A 15,626-nucleotide genomic window follows, 5' to 3' on the forward strand; every position below is an offset into this window, starting at 1 on the left:
TATCATCACCCTGTAAGGTTTACCTCCGTAATTAGGTGAGAGCATATAAGGTCCAGGTCTGGGCTGGGTTCACCTGTTCTACTTTCTTCCATCCTAGGTTTCTTCTTCCCCTTTTCCTTGGAAGGGGAGAAGACAGACAAAGGGATGGTTCTGATAGTTCAGGACATTCTGTCACAAACCAGCCGCAAACTTGCTTCCAGTGTGGAGGAGATCCCTGCTTGGTTGCAGCAAATCTAGACAGAAGCAGTTCTAAAAAGGGCAAATTTTTTGCCATTTCTTCCTCTCTGTCTTCTAACTCCTCTCCTACTCTTAAAAGAAGCCTGCATCTCTGATCCACCAACCAGAACCGTAGGACCACCACAATCTTTTACTGTGCCTTTTCAAACGCGGAAGGCCAGGCTCTTGTCCTGTTGCAGCCCTTACGTTTATTTACCTGCAAAGCATTGGACACTGCCAGTTTTTCGCAAGTGAAATGTGGTTTTAACTAACTAGAAATGCTTTTCTAAAAGTTAAGATGTATCTTTGTGCTTCAAGAGCAAGCTATTCCTTACATTTCAAGGAAATGTTCTCTGTTGTGGCTATTTTACTCCAGACCATGAGGTTTCACGCACCTTTCTCTGATAGTGGATGAAGATGGGTGTTCGTAGCCTACCTGGAATGAATAGGCTATTGCTTTGGTCTAATATATAGTTACCTCATGAGATTCAACAAGGCCAAATGCAGGGTCCTGTACCTGGGTCAGGGTAGCCCCCGGTATCCGTACAGGCTGGGAGATGAAGGGATTGAGAGCAGCCCTGCTGAGAAGTACCCCACCTGGAGTACTGCATCCAGCTCTGGACCCCTCAGCACAGGAAAGACATGGACCTGTTGGAGTGGGTCCAGAGAGGGACACCAAAAAAGATCAGAGGGCTGGAGCACCTCTCCCGTGAGGACAGGCTGAGAACGTTGGGGTTGTTTAGGCTCCAGAGACACCTTACTGCAGCCTTTCAGTACTTAAAGGGAGCTTATAAGAAAGATGGGGGCAGACTTTTTAGCAGGGCCTGTTGCAATAGGACAAGGGGTAATGATTTTTAAACTAAAAGAGGGTAGATTCACACTAGATATAAGGAAGAAACTTTTTACAATGAGGAGGGTGGTCTAGGTTGCCCAGAGAGGTGGTAGATGCCCCATCCCTAGAAACATTCCAGGTCAGGCTGGACAGGGCTCTGAGCAACGTGATCTAGTTGAAGATGTCCCTGCTCATTGCAAGGGGGCCCGACTAGATGACCTTTAAAGGTCCCTTCCAACCCAAACTATTCTACGATCCCTGTTTTTTCATTATTAACATGATTTAAGGTTGGTTTTGTAACTGATGGGAAGTGCTCAGCTTCTACACCAGAAGGCTGTTTGCCTTCTAAAGACAGGATGGGAAGAGCATGCAAATGGAAGAGCATCCAGAAGGAAACACAGAGATCATTTTTTCATGCAGTTGACTAGGGAGGGATTCATTGTATTTTCTTTTTTAGAAGATAGGAATTTTACCCATTATTTGAGCATACTTTTAGCTAAAAAAGCATGAAGTTCTAGGCTAGCCTGAAAAATATTTTTAACTGTTTTATGGGCCAGCTAGGATTGGGATTCTCTTGTGATAGGTATTATAGCAACAAGTCATATATATGGTGTGGACCAAAAGAGTTTACAGGCTCGAATAGACAACTTAAATAAAGGAAACAGAGAAATGATGACCGCTGGGTAAGTCAGACGTAATCAGGACTGAGATCACAAGTTCTCTGAGTCTAAAAACCTGGTCCCTTCATCCTGCCTCACTAGCCCTTTAACTAGATGTTAACAAATAAGAACTTTTGTATGTAAACTGCCTTGTGCAGCTTTTCTAAGTCTGTGATCTTTAAAATTATTGCACTGCTAGGCTGTTGTAGAGACTCTTCTATGTCAAGTCGGATGAAAGCAGCTACTTTTGCCTCAGCCATGACCTTTAGCGTAGGCATCCATGTATCTTTATGTATGACCATAAAGCTATCTGTGGCAAAACCTGAAAGACAGCCCTCACCAACTAAAGCACGGAGGTCATTTGCTCATTTTTGAAGTGTTGTATGCAAATGAAAGCGTGTATGCCCATCCACCTCCCTGTAAAATTCAAGGTGCTTATTATGAGTAAATTAGGCCACTTAAAGAAGAGACTCCATGTTTGACCTCTCTTACTTGTGAGTAAATTTAGCAGCATGTTGCTACACATAAGACGAAATTTCTGGAAACTGAGTAGAAGCTTGCTTGAAAATGTTTCTGTTTTGTGGATATTGGTCGTACTTTAAATCATGAAATGTATGCATTAAACCTTCATCTGAAAAAAATTTCAAAAGGGGGGCTAGAGGTGCCGTTTACTTTGGCAATTCTGTCCCTGCATACATGAATTTTATAAGCACAACATCTAGATTAAAGTGATTATGAAATTTGTCACTAAGCCTGATGCCTTGAGGGTTTTTTTTTTTAGGAGGTATTCCCCTGTGACATTTCTAGGAGAATATAAATATGGTCTGCTGTAGGAAACTGAATGATAAATAAAAGATTATCTCAATAAAATATAAAAATATAACTGTAACACTAAAAGATAGGAGTAATCAAATGCTTTTTGAGTCCACTGAAGGGCCATTTATTGCACATTAGATGTTAATCTTGACACAGTTTTTGTGTTGAAGATAAGCACCATGCACACAAAGCATTTCTACTTCATGCTATTTCTCTTGTCCTTAGTTGTTGGTTTTGTATTACTATAAAACTCAGTAGTATGGGTGCATCTTCTGTACCAGAGAATGGGATAATAGAGAAAGCAGAGGTTCACAATCTACTGTCTCAGTTATGCTGCCATTTGTTTCCAGCATAGGATTTAGGGTTTTGCAAATGATGTTTCAATCCCTCTCTTGAAGATTGCCAGAAAATATGGAGTTATACTAGGAGAACAACCTTTGTTTGTTACAAATCAGTCAGTCTGTAATGTAGAAAAAGAAAACAACCAAAAAAAACACCAACAAACAACTCCTCCTTCATTTCCCTCCTCCTTATTTCCCCCCGAAGTTTTCTAAGGTAGGAAACATAGCAGATTAACATCTTGAGTCTTTAGTCAGCCTTTTATGTCTTTAGTTTTAAGCAATATTTAAAAAATATTTCTATCATAGTAATCTTTGGTATAACCAAACTCAATGTATCTGTCAGTGGGGTCTGAAATGGAGAGTGGGCTGGTACTGAAGGTGTGAGATGTTACGGGTAAATCCTATAGCTCAAGCACAGTAGCTTAAAGCATCAGCTGATACAGCGATTCTTTATGTGGGTCAGCCTTTGCAGAAAGATCAAAGACCACGTCGAGTGAGTTATGTTATCATGCCCGCGAAAGTTTTTCAGCTTCTTTTAATCCTATTGCAGGGGAGCTTTGTATATTATTTGACTGGCTAGCACCATAGTTAAAGAATAAATTTCCCAGTTCCTGAATGACAAAGTATCAGCAGCAAGTGGCTTTGTTCAGACTCCAGTTAGTCTTGTTTAAATTATCCCATCCCTAAGAAAATATGAAGCTATTTTTATGCAGCTGTATAATCTTATAAGTACTGATTTACAGTATGATGAAGGATTCTGAGCTTTAATTCTAGATGACTTACTGTACATATACTTAAATTCATTCACCCAGCTTCAAATCAAAACCTCTGCTTCTATCAAATAAAAATGTCTAAGATTTTTTTGACTGAAAGAAATACCTAAAATTCTAATAAAAATTATTTTAGGTTCAAGAATGTTTCACTCCAAGTGAGACAATGTTTCTCACTTGGAGAGACACATCTATTTCCAGTATCTTTTTACAGAGGAAGAGGATATGAAAGGCTAAGCTCATCACTGTTAACAAAAATAACCATCAGAATAGAAAATCGATCTGTCTCTTGTGTGGAGGCTTAAGCCAAAATGTGCTGTTACATGGTGGTTAGGGCACTGTTCTAGTAGAGAAGATGTAGGAGAAACCTCAAGAGAAAAAAGACTGCATGGTTCTCCCTTGTAGTCCAGGTAGACACCATTAATTATAATGGGTTATTTGATTAGTGACCCTTCTGTTACTTCATTTGCTTCGTGAGTCTTTTTTTCTGTGCTTCAGCAAGCCTTAACTGCATCCCAAAACTTCCACACGCACCCCTTTCAAAAAAGAAAACCCAAGAAAACAACAAAACAACCACCTCTACCCCAAATGTTTTGACTAATAATTAGTAGTTCATTCAGATTAATCTTCGGAAGTGCTATCTCTTCTAAAACCATTTTTTGAGTAAATCAGTTGATTCCTATAAATTGCATGTCACTGTAACTGAAGTGGACTTAAGTACAGATTATGATGCTGGCTAAAAAGCAGGTGTATAGAACAGTTACTTTTTCCTTATGCTCCATTTGAATCTGTCACACTGCTTTCCGAGTTGGGAGCTGCTTAGTATTTTGCAGATTGTGTCAGTCATTCAAAATATTATGTTATCATGATTGTTTGCTTGTTTTCAACTGAAACAGTGCTCAACCAATTTGTGTCTAGTACCACGGGAATGTGAAGGAATAGGGCTGTATCTTGATTAGCAGTTTGATTCCTGCCTCTGATACTATAAAACTGCCACCCACACTTAATTTTTAATTGCATGGGGCTCGTTAAGCTAAAGGATAAATTTATACATCCAAGTCTTCGCATAGCCTATAAAGTTAAGGATGTTAAGATGCCCAAAAGGCATGTTTTATAAAATACATGGTATTATGTTCTAAACTTGCAGCTCAAGCACATCTTTAAATCCAGTGTAGCACCTTATTTGTATGTTACTTTAAGAACAGAACAGTGAACTTAATTTGCACATGGTGTTCATATAGAAATGCTAGCAGGGTTGAGTTTTCCAAAATTGGAGCTTCTCCATTTTATTCCACAGATGCAAGTGTTAAAATATTTGTATCTGGTTTTGTGTGCGTACTTGCAAATAGCATAATTTCAATGCAGTGCTGAATGATTTCACTAGAACTTAGACTACATTTCAGTTACAAACCACAGTTTTAATTACAGTACGGATGCATGTAGATGAGAATAAAAAATATAAGATAATTTGGATGATCTTTGACTATTATTTTCATTTCCTTCTTCCTTATGCCACAATAGTATAAACAGCAAGTGAAGGAGTTTAATTTGCTGAAATCGTTATTTAAACCTCAGAAATAGAAATTAAATTCACTGTATTTCCTCAAAATTTGTTTTATGTCAGGTATTAACATAATTGCTGCTCTCTGAAATTGATTTCATTTTAATGTTGGAACTGAAAATACAGAATATCTGCAATTAGCAAGGATGTAACTTGCTCTCCTGTGTGCTTCTATGTTGCTTTATATTGTGTTTGCATTCTCACACATTTGCTTTCCTAGATTAGTCTCTTTCCTGATGTTACAGATTTGTATTTTTTTCCCTCCGTGTGATAAAGAATGAATTTTTCTATTTTAGACAACATGTTATTCAATTCTCTTGGCATATGCTGCTTTGATTTTTATTGGCTTATTTGCTTGCAAAATAACTTTGGAGAGATTTTGGTTTTTGTTTATGCTGTGGGATCTTGTTCACAAAACCTGCAATAGGTTCTTTAATTATTTTTACGTTGGCATTATACTAATCTTAATGCATTGTTGGTGGGTATCAATTTGAATTTGGGCAAGAATTCATGACAGAAAGAAATTCCAGGAAACTTAAAAACAGTGGAGATGAAAATATTGCCTTAAGCATCTTCATACTGCAGGTAGCACAATATCTTCTGGGTAGGAGAATCTATCTGTACAAAGAGGAGTGCAAAGACGATAGCATAGATTGATATAAAGTTACTGAATCAAATTGATTTAAATCACCAGGCAGAAAGCTTTAATCAATTTAAATTTTACTTTGAATTGAACTTTTAAAAAGCAGGTCCAATTAAAGCAGATTGAGGGGCCTATCCACTGAATTGTCAATATCTCCATGTGCAGAGATTCTACAGCTTCTTGAGGCAACTTGTTCCAGGGCTTAGCCAACCTTGTGGTTTAAAAAAACCCACAAAACAACACAAAATAACAAAAAACAACCTAACTCTTTTTTCCAGTCAGATTTTCCTGTGTTCCCACTTGCCTGTTGTCCGACTGCAATGCATCTTCAAGAACAGTCTGTCTCAGTCTTCTCTGCCCTCCCATTAGATAGCTGTGGATGGTAATAAGTACTCCCCTTTGTCTTCTCTTTCACGGCAGAACAAATCCGGTTTTCTTAGCCTCTCCTTGTAATATATGCTCCAGTTCTCTGATCATCTTGGTGGCCCCTTCCACTGGGCTTGTTCGTCCATTCTCAACTAGCAGGACAAGTACTAAAAGCTTGTGTTGCATAAAGTTATCAATGATCTGGATGAGGGGATTGAGTGCACCCTCAGTAAGTTTGCAGACGACACCAAGTTGGGTGGGAGTGTTGACCTGCTTGAGGGTAGAAAGGCATTGCAGAGGGATGTGGACAGGCTGGATCGATGGGCTGAGGCCAATGGTATGATGTTCAACAAGGGGAAGTGCCGGGTCCTGCACTTGGGTTACAACAACCCCACGCAGCGTTACAACCTTGGGGAAGAGTGGCTGGAGAGCTGCCTGGTGGAAAAGGACCTGGGTGTGTTGGTTGACAGCGGTCTGAATATGAGCCAGCAGTGTGGCCAGGTGGCCAAGAACACCAGTAGCATCCTGGCTTCTATCAGGAACAGTGTGGTGAGTAGGACTAGGGAAGTGATTGTCCCCCTGTACTTGGCACTGGTGAGGCCCCACCTCAAGTACTGTGTTCAGTTTTGGGCCCCTCACTACAATAAAGACATTGAGGTGCTGGAGTGTGTCCAAAGAAGGGCAACAAAGCTGGTGAGGGGTCTGGAGCACAAGTCTGATGAGGAGCGGAGGAGGGAGCTGCGGTTGTATAGCCTGGAGAAAAGGAGGCTGAGGGGGCTGTAGAAACCTTATTACTCTCTACAACTATCTGAAAGGAGGGTGTAGTGGGGTGGGGGTCGATCTCTTCTCTCAAGTAACAGGACAAGAGGAAAAAGCCTCAAGTTGTGCTAGGGGAGGTTTAGATTGGATATTAGGAAAAAATTCCCCACTGAAAGGGTTATAAGCATTGGAACAAGCTGCCCAAGGAAGTGGTGGAGGCACCATTCCCCTGGAGGTATTTAAAAGAAAGGCAGATATAGTGCTTAGAGATGGTTTTTGTCAGAATTAGGTTGGTGGTTGGACTCAATGATCTGAAAGGTTCCTTCCAACCTAGGTGATTCTATGATTCTGTAAGTGGTACCAACTTGTGGGAGCAAGGGGCTGGGTGAAGGGGAGTTTAGCCCTGAACTTTGTGAAGTGCATATACTGTGAAGGGATGACTGTTAAGTCATCTAACACCCTTCAGGTAGCATAAACTCCTTTGTCTGGTGTGGAGGCACTCCAGGGCAGCTTCTCTGACCAGCTGCTTCTAGGTAGTCCAAGAGGAGGGTTTAATGTTTGATATAAAATTTACTTATTTGAAGATACTTGGTGCTACATATACGATATGTTTTGATTTAGCAGAGAGATACAGCAATATACTGAAATCACAACACAAGCAAAATACAGCAATTGCAATATACATTTGGATCACTGTACAGAAGGGATCCCATTACCGGTCTCTATATGCCCACTGGGCATCCCTTGTTCACTAGGAAGGAATATGTGGGATAAAGTCAGCTCAAGCCTGTTGCTCTTTTCAGAGTTCCTTCTGTTGCTTGTTTGGTTTCTGTACTTTGTTTTGGGCTGAGCCACACATACACCTCTATCCCCTGCTGCTCTGGATAGCTGAGGAAGACATCATACTCTATTAATAATCTCAGAGAAGGCTGTTTACACGACCTGATGACTCACTGGTACAGCCATATATCTAAAACACAGGTTATCCTCCAGTCCCCCTTGTGTTGAGATAAGTTCAGCTTGCTTTCTGCTACTTGGTGCTCATTCCTTACGTTTCTTCCCTGAGTTCATCTCCTCTGAGCCGCCTTCCGTTGTAGGGACTTGTTGGTCTGTCATGCAGGCAGTATCTCCCTGAGACTGATGTAAACGTGCCTGGTGAACTGATGGATCACACGTAGCTGGAGAGGCACCTGCCTGTACCAGCTGCTCCTCCCCTCAGAGCTCAATACATGTATGTTTTGGTCACATGAAGTAAATATGTCCATCTGCACAAGGGTGAACAGAGTCATGATGCTGTCTAGAAAAAAAAGAGGGAGAAAAGCTGCAGGCAACATCTGTACCCTCAGGCCTCAACATGCTCCTGGCATGTATCTGAAGGACCACAATAAGAGGGCAGCAGCCTCAATTACAGGTTGATGATCTAGTTGAGATATTTTGAAAGGCTTGACTCTACTCCAGTGAAAACAGCACCCAATTTTAGGGCCTTAAGTGGATTCCTCCTGACTCCGCAGGTGACCCTGCAGGTGGGATTTTAAAACAAATACTTCTACCTGGTCATGGTCCTGTTTGTCTCAGTGGAGTTGGAAAGGTGCATTTGGTGTGGTGGGTGCACACAGCTTTGGGAATAGGACTGTCACTTCAGGAAGGAGAACCAGGAGCAGATAACCAGGGAATACTCTTCAGACTTGTAAGGGTTAAATGATTTGCTCTAGGAAATGTAGCAGTCATTCCAAGATTCATCACCACGACTTTGACACAAAAAAGAGAATACGTAATTTCTTACTTGCCATCTGTAATAATAATCTGTTCAGTTTCTTTGATTATAAAAACAACAGCCGCTGTGATGAGGGTACATTTTCATAGAATAAGCAATTAGAGATGTTTTGGGTTTTTTTTCCCCCTCTGCATTTCTTGCAGTGAAAAGCGGTATGCATATTAAAGTATTTTTGTTCTTTAAAGGAAAGTTAGGGTACCCTCTACTGGCTATTTTTGGAAATAAATCTGAGCTATAGCCTACCAGTTTGGAGTCAGCAGCAGTTAAAACTTCATCTGTACTGCAGTTCTAATATAGGGGGGTTTTATGGTTTTGAGAGGAGTTTGGGTTCCCCCACCCTCTCCAGCTCCAGCAGAGTGAATCTGCCTGCGATGAAACTGTATTTTTAAATGCAGGTTGTTAGAGCTTCCAGGTTAACAGTTCTATAGGTACAAATGGAAATAGCTAAATGTTATCACAGCTCTTGTTGCCTAGTAACCGAAGCCCAATGTATAATTTCAAGGGGATACATTTGATGCACTTTGCCTCTCTTTTCCTTTTTAGTAGCAGAATACACATAAATATATTTAGATTTAAATGTCTTATTGTCTGATAAGTAAATGTATTGAAATCTGTAACTTTACAAACTCGATTATAAGGATTTAAGATCTGACGTAAATTTCCCACAATGAAGAGTGGTCTTCTAGTTCTTGTAACATTGCTTTACTATTCATGTGGGTGAGCAAGCATCTGAGTGTGACTGTTTGTGCATACAAATCTTAAATGCTTTTCTGCATACCATTCTCAAATTTCATCTTTGTATTTTGTTTACCAGTGGTGATTGAATATATTTTTTCTTCTGAATCCATTTAAGCAGTCAAGGATTGTTCTCAAAACAGTCAAGGATTGTTCTCAGATGTTGTTTGCTCAACTATACTGATAACATGCCTAAAATTATCTAGGACTGTGTTTGGATTAGTTGCTGAAGTTGTAAGCAGTTGTGACATGTTTGCTTCATTGGGACAAGTTGTGTGAATAAATACTTGTAGTAGATTTCTAGTCCTAATTTTTGGTATGTAATTTTATATCTTATCCTAGAATTTGCTATCAAATGAATTATCCACTTGCTGTTATAACTAATCATACTGTAGTTCTAGTAATAGGAATTGTATTACTAATATTATCTTCACGTTGTCTTGAACATATGATAAAATAAAATGACTTCAGTGTACTTGTAACCTTGTCATTAGTAACCTTTAAGCTTTCTAAATTTGTTTTGAATTGTGTGACTTTATCTGACACTTGTGCCTATTACATAAAGACCCTCTCCATTAATTTTGTTAGACTTATTTGATATTTTCAAGGATTATCTAAGATTTAAATTAATTTTTATTTATTTTGCTTAGCAGAGGTCTGTGTATCTCAGTGCAATCACATTTGTGTTTTTTCCTTCGTCTTTCATTAACCACTGATATTCAAAGTAAACTTTTGTTAAATATATGATCCTTCTTTTTTGCTGTCTACATTGACAGCCAAATGTGTAAAACAGAGGCTATAGTGGATTGCTTCAAATTAGGGATTAATATCTTGAGGAACAGAAAGATGCTTTTCAAGCAGGCCAAGAAGGCCGGTGGCATCCTGGGGTGCATCAAGCAGAGTGTGGCCAGCAGGTCGAGGGAGGTCATCCTCCCCCTCTACTCTGCTTTGGTGAGGGCGCACCTGGAGTACTGTGTCCAGTTCTGGGCTCCCCGGTTCAAGAGGGACAGGGAACTGCTGGAGAGGGTGCAGCAGAGAGCTACCAAGATGATGAGGGGACCCGAACACCTCTCTTATGAAGAAAGGCTGAGGGATCTGGGTCTCTTCAGTCTGGAAAAAAGATGACTGAGGGGGGACCTTATCAACACTTATAAATACTTAAAGGGTGGGTGTCAGGAGGATGGGGCCAGGCTCTTTTCAGTGGTGCCCAGTGACAGGACAAGAGGTAACGGGCACAAACTTGAGCATAGGAAGTTCCACCTAAACATGAGGAGGAACTTCCTTACTTTGAGGGTGGCAGAGCACTGGAACAGGCTGCCCAGAGAGGTGGTGGAGTCTCCGTCTCTGGAGACATTCAAAACCCGCGTTTTGGACGTGTTCCTGTGCAACCTGCTCTAGGTGACCCTGCTCTGGCAGGGGGGTTGGACTAGATGATCTCCAGAGGTCCCTTCCAACCCTATGGTTCTATGATTCTATGATTCATGTATGGCAGGCTGAAAGGACAGGAGCAGCCATAAACAGTAGACGTGGGACCAAAAAATGAAGCTTAAAGCAGACATTAGCTTTACAAGGTCGTATCACCTTAAGTCCTTTTTGTTTTAGTTTGGGTCATAATTGTTAGTTTTATTTCAAGAAAGAAGTCTAAAGAGTAAACAATAACAGTAAACAATAATAGCTCTTTAGAAGCCAAGGAACTAGATGCTTACAAAGATGATGGCAAATATTTGATTCTACAGACAATTACAAACATTAAAACGTCTTCCAAAGAGCAATTATGTAGAAGTATATTCTGCAGCTTTCACGTAGTCAGTGTTACAGAGCTTTCTAAACTGTTTTACTCTGCTTTCCCATCTCTTTCTATTCTTCCAGTTTTCTTCTTGCCTGACTCTCTTTAATTCTACTCAAGGAATTGTTTAAATGAAAAGCATTAGCGAGAGTAGTGCAGCCATTGTCTTTGGTGTATTTTTTGCTTGCTTATTATTGATGCAGTCCTGTGGTATATGTTTTCTCTATATGTAAGTGAACAGTTGCAAGACTTCCATGTTAAAATCTTGCCTGATGTCATCCAATGAAGATGCAAGCCAACATTAATTTCACACTTGAATGTTCTAAAATAGAAGTCTCATTAAAATAACTGTCAAAGGCACAGAAAATGAAAATACTGTGAAGGAGAATTGTAGATAGTAGTATGGAATTTCACTCAAAGGCACAATTATAATTCACCTAAATCTCATGTTTAAGTTTTACTGGGCAAATAAAATGTATGTTATACAGTTTTTTAAATTCTTCTTTACTTTTTGCTTGCTTTGTGGAAGTTGAAAGACAAATATGCTGTTTATGCTAATTCCTTACTGATACGTATTTTTAATGAGTTATAGAATATTTTGTATGCTCAGGCTTTTAAATGTCTGAATTGTCATTCTTCCAAGAAAGTCACAGACTTCTTTGGAAGCTGAATTGATTCCTTACTGGAATCAGTTGCATAAATATGCTTATTATTGATGCTAAAAAATGGTACAATGTCCAGTGCTTGCATGCAAAGAAGACTTACATATTCTATCATAGTCTAGAAAACTTTGATTTAAAGAACTATCCAATGCTGAACATTTGGAAATGAGATGTAATTATGGAGTGTTGGGAACAGTAAGGAGGGAACTTGTGAACAACTATTGGGAAGAGGTTTTTGTGAAGTGTGAGAATTATAATCTCTTTTTGTAATTATAATGTCCCAGTGAACACGTTGGTAGAGATGTTGCTTGTTATTTTAAATCTTGAATGGTATTTGCAGGGAGGTAAAATCATGTTAATATTGGGGTTTAAGTTCTTCGGTTGCATAATGATGAATTTTTCCTCTCTGTTTTAGTCTTTTAATTTTTTAATGGATTATTTTGGTTTTTTTATTAATATTGAGAATCCTCTTGTATAAGCTCAGAATCAAATTGGGATATTAACCACCTGTTGCTTCTTACAGGTCCTGCTCCCAGCAGCTGGTCTTTTGCAACTGCAGGATGTGAAAAGGACTTGCTGTGAATTTTTGGAATCCCAGCTTCATCCTATCAACTGCCTGGGGATTCGTGCTTTTGCCGACATGCATGCATGCACAGATCTCTTGAACAAGGCCAACACATATGCAGGCAAGTTATCATTAGTATAGCGTATAGCTTGGTATCTCTGTGCGTGGGTACACACATGTGTGGGTTCCATGCCCACCCAACCCCAAAGGAAACTTAATTTTATCCAGGATATTGCAGACCTGTATCTTCTGACAAAGACTGCATTTGATATGAATGTTTTTATGAGAAATAAATTTTCCTGGCTAGAACATAGTTATAATAAGCACAAAGGGGCAGCATCTTCGTGGTTTATTAGGGCCATAGAGGGTCCAAGCAAATTATAATCCAGAAAGAAGCTAGTTTGCTGTTTAAAATTTTGCACTGTCACTTAGGGGAGGAAATCAGGAAAGAATTAAAATTCTGGTAACTTCGACAAGCCAAAGTCTGTAGGAAGTACATGGGGAGAAAGAAGATGAGGGCATGTTCAGGGGTGTGCGTTCATCTATATCCCCTGTACAGGACTAGCTAAGAAGCAACAAACGTACCATGAGTATTGTTTTATCCACTTGTCTTCTGAAAATCCTACTCATCTAGCCCAAGACTTGAAGTTTCCTACTATAAAGGGTACCTGTAGTCTCATTTGCCTATCTTGACATAAAGTAGATAGAGGTGCATTTTCTAACTAACCATATCGCTGAACCAACAAAATTCTACTTTCCGTGTAAAGAGCGCTTGCAATTAGATTGTTTCTCATTTTTTGCCTGAAAAAAGTGTCGATAGAATTCTTAATTTTATTACTAAAAGTGCATTGTCACGGTCATCTTAAAGACTGTGTTATTCATATCTGTAAAAGGACTGGCTCATGTCAAGTCTTGACACTTCTGAAAACTAGGTTCTTATTTTGCTTGCTGTTGTGAATGAAAAAGCAATTCTGATTCTGTCGTGAAGTAATGGTAGTGTTGTATGGGAGGCCAAGGGACAATTATTCCCTTTTTCTTGATGCTGATGAAGGCCTCAGGTGGAAAATGCTAAACTGAACTTTTAAGACAGATGCAAACAGGCTGATGTAAATCCAAGGAAGTCTAACATGAACATATTAAGAAAACAGATTGACCTATGACAAAGACTGTGAGAGAAGAGAGTCCTTTCAGTCAAGAAACTAAAAGGCTAGGAGGATAAGAAATGCAAATCTCCTGTGAGTAAAAATGACTGAGAATGAGTAAGCTTAACTTGTGAGGTATTTTTTAAAGTCGTTTCATATATCAACGAAAAATCTAACTGTAAAAGTAACCCAGATCAGGCTGCGGAAGTTATGGACTCTCCACTGTTAGGCAGCTGTTTAAAAAAAAAAAAAAAAAAGTTAGACTAACTTCTGGTTTAGGTTGATCTAAATCACATCTTTGTGCAAAAGCAGATGATTTGAAGTTCTTTCTAGCTTACATTTCTATGATTCTGTGGAGGCTAAAATCCTTTTTTTTTTTTCCCTTTATATTCCAATATTTTCTGCTGTTGGAAACTGATATACATGTACTTTCAGAGAACATATTACTAAATTGGTAATTTTTAACATAATGGATTAAAACCTTGTTTGACTGCTCTTGATGCCAAGAAAGGTTGCATAATGTTGATTACTAAAAGGTAAACAAAAGATTGTGTAAGCTTGTAAGTTTGTAGCATAATACTGTAACGAAAACTAAGGCTTTTAAAATTTGTTCAAGTAGCAATGATCTTACTGTTCTTTTGTGTGTAGAGTGCCTTGAGGTCTTGATGTTTGAGTCAAGACTGAAGACATTACACTGAGGAATTACTTTTTAATGGAAGCTTTTTGTAGTGGGGAAAAAATCCTTCTCTTTTATAGGATTTGATTTACTATCCAGCAAAGTAGTATATTTTGATTAGAGCTTTAGGAGTGAATATTCAGAGAGTAGGACAAATTTGTTTGGAAATTCAGAAGTCACGGGTTTTCAGAGTTTGAGAGTGACTCTCAGGTATGCCTCCTTACATGCAGCTTGCACTATCTGCCTGGTCACAGATCTTCTCCTGTCATCTTAGTGTCTCCTGGATGTTTCACTTCTACTTCAAGCTCAGCAAAACTGAATTGCTTTCCACCTAACCATCTCAGTCTTCCTCTGTCACCATTCTCCTGGTCATTCTGGTTTGTAAAGTTGATAGCTTCAGCTCTCCTCCATCATTTTCTCTCAACTACTCAGTTGCGCATTCCTCTATTTCGTTTCTTCCCTCCCTACCGAATCTGCTCTACATTGTGTTTCCCTTTTGCTGCAATGTAAATCTATCTCTGACACAGCTTCCTCTGTTCGCTACAGTCATTTTACAACTGCTGCAATATTCCTTTTCCCCCTGGATCGAATTCCAATCTCTCATCCTTGGCTTTTCTAATCCAGCAGAATAACCCTCGACCACTTGAATCTTTTATTTCCCCTCTCTCTTCTGCTTTTGTGCTTGGAACTTCTTTCCTCCGTAATCAAACCACCTTCCACTTCTGTCAAATTCCTCCAGAAAGCACTTTCCTCATCTATGCTTCCCTTTTTGTTATCATATTCTTGGAGTCCTGCTGGCCTGTACCACAAGCTGCCAGCTCAACTCCTACTGTGTTTTTGCTGTATCTGTGTGGTGAATTTTAAAGCAATGCACACTCTGTTCTTACTCTTGAGATAAATATGCTGTGCATAGCCAGGGTGTGAGCTGCCTCATCGCATTGCACTCTCTGCACTGCCTTCCTTAATCCCTAGCGCTCTGTCAGGCTTAGTATGAGAGCAATACACAAAAGGAAATGAAAAATGAAATATCCTGAGAAGGACGCAGGAAAAATTCATATGATTGTATTGCTTTTCATAACTTTTCTAAAGGTACAGTGACCAACTGGCATCATTAACAATTCGTACAGAGTTAAAACTGAAGATTTTCCTGAAATAGAGCACTAAATGCTTCAATTCATGTGTCTAGGTCCAAATAATAGGCTTCTTATTGCCTTGAGTAATTTTAGACCTCATAAAAAGAAGGATTTTGATGAATGCTTTCAGTTGCCTTAATTCCTAGAAAATCTGTTTTCTGGTCTAGATTTCACACGTGCACACACACAC

The 15,626-nt window shown here is 39.3% G+C and overlaps 1 protein-coding gene across 2 annotated transcripts in view; it reads left to right on the forward strand.

The window, feature by feature from the left end:
• KLHL2 (kelch like family member 2) overlaps positions 1-15,626 on the forward strand; it is a 62,303-nt gene that overhangs the window by 25,617 nt on the left and 21,060 nt on the right. For both annotated transcript variants that reach the window (XM_063336124.1, XM_063336125.1), the window contains one exon: positions 12,444-12,606. In XM_063336124.1, the coding sequence (XP_063192194.1) occupies positions 12,444-12,606 (163 nt within the window). The remainder of the gene's footprint in view (positions 1-12,443; positions 12,607-15,626) is intronic.

This window comes from Chroicocephalus ridibundus, chromosome 5 (assembly GCF_963924245.1).
Source record: "Chroicocephalus ridibundus chromosome 5, bChrRid1.1, whole genome shotgun sequence".
Classification (NCBI taxonomy): Eukaryota; Metazoa; Chordata; class Aves; order Charadriiformes; family Laridae; genus Chroicocephalus; species Chroicocephalus ridibundus.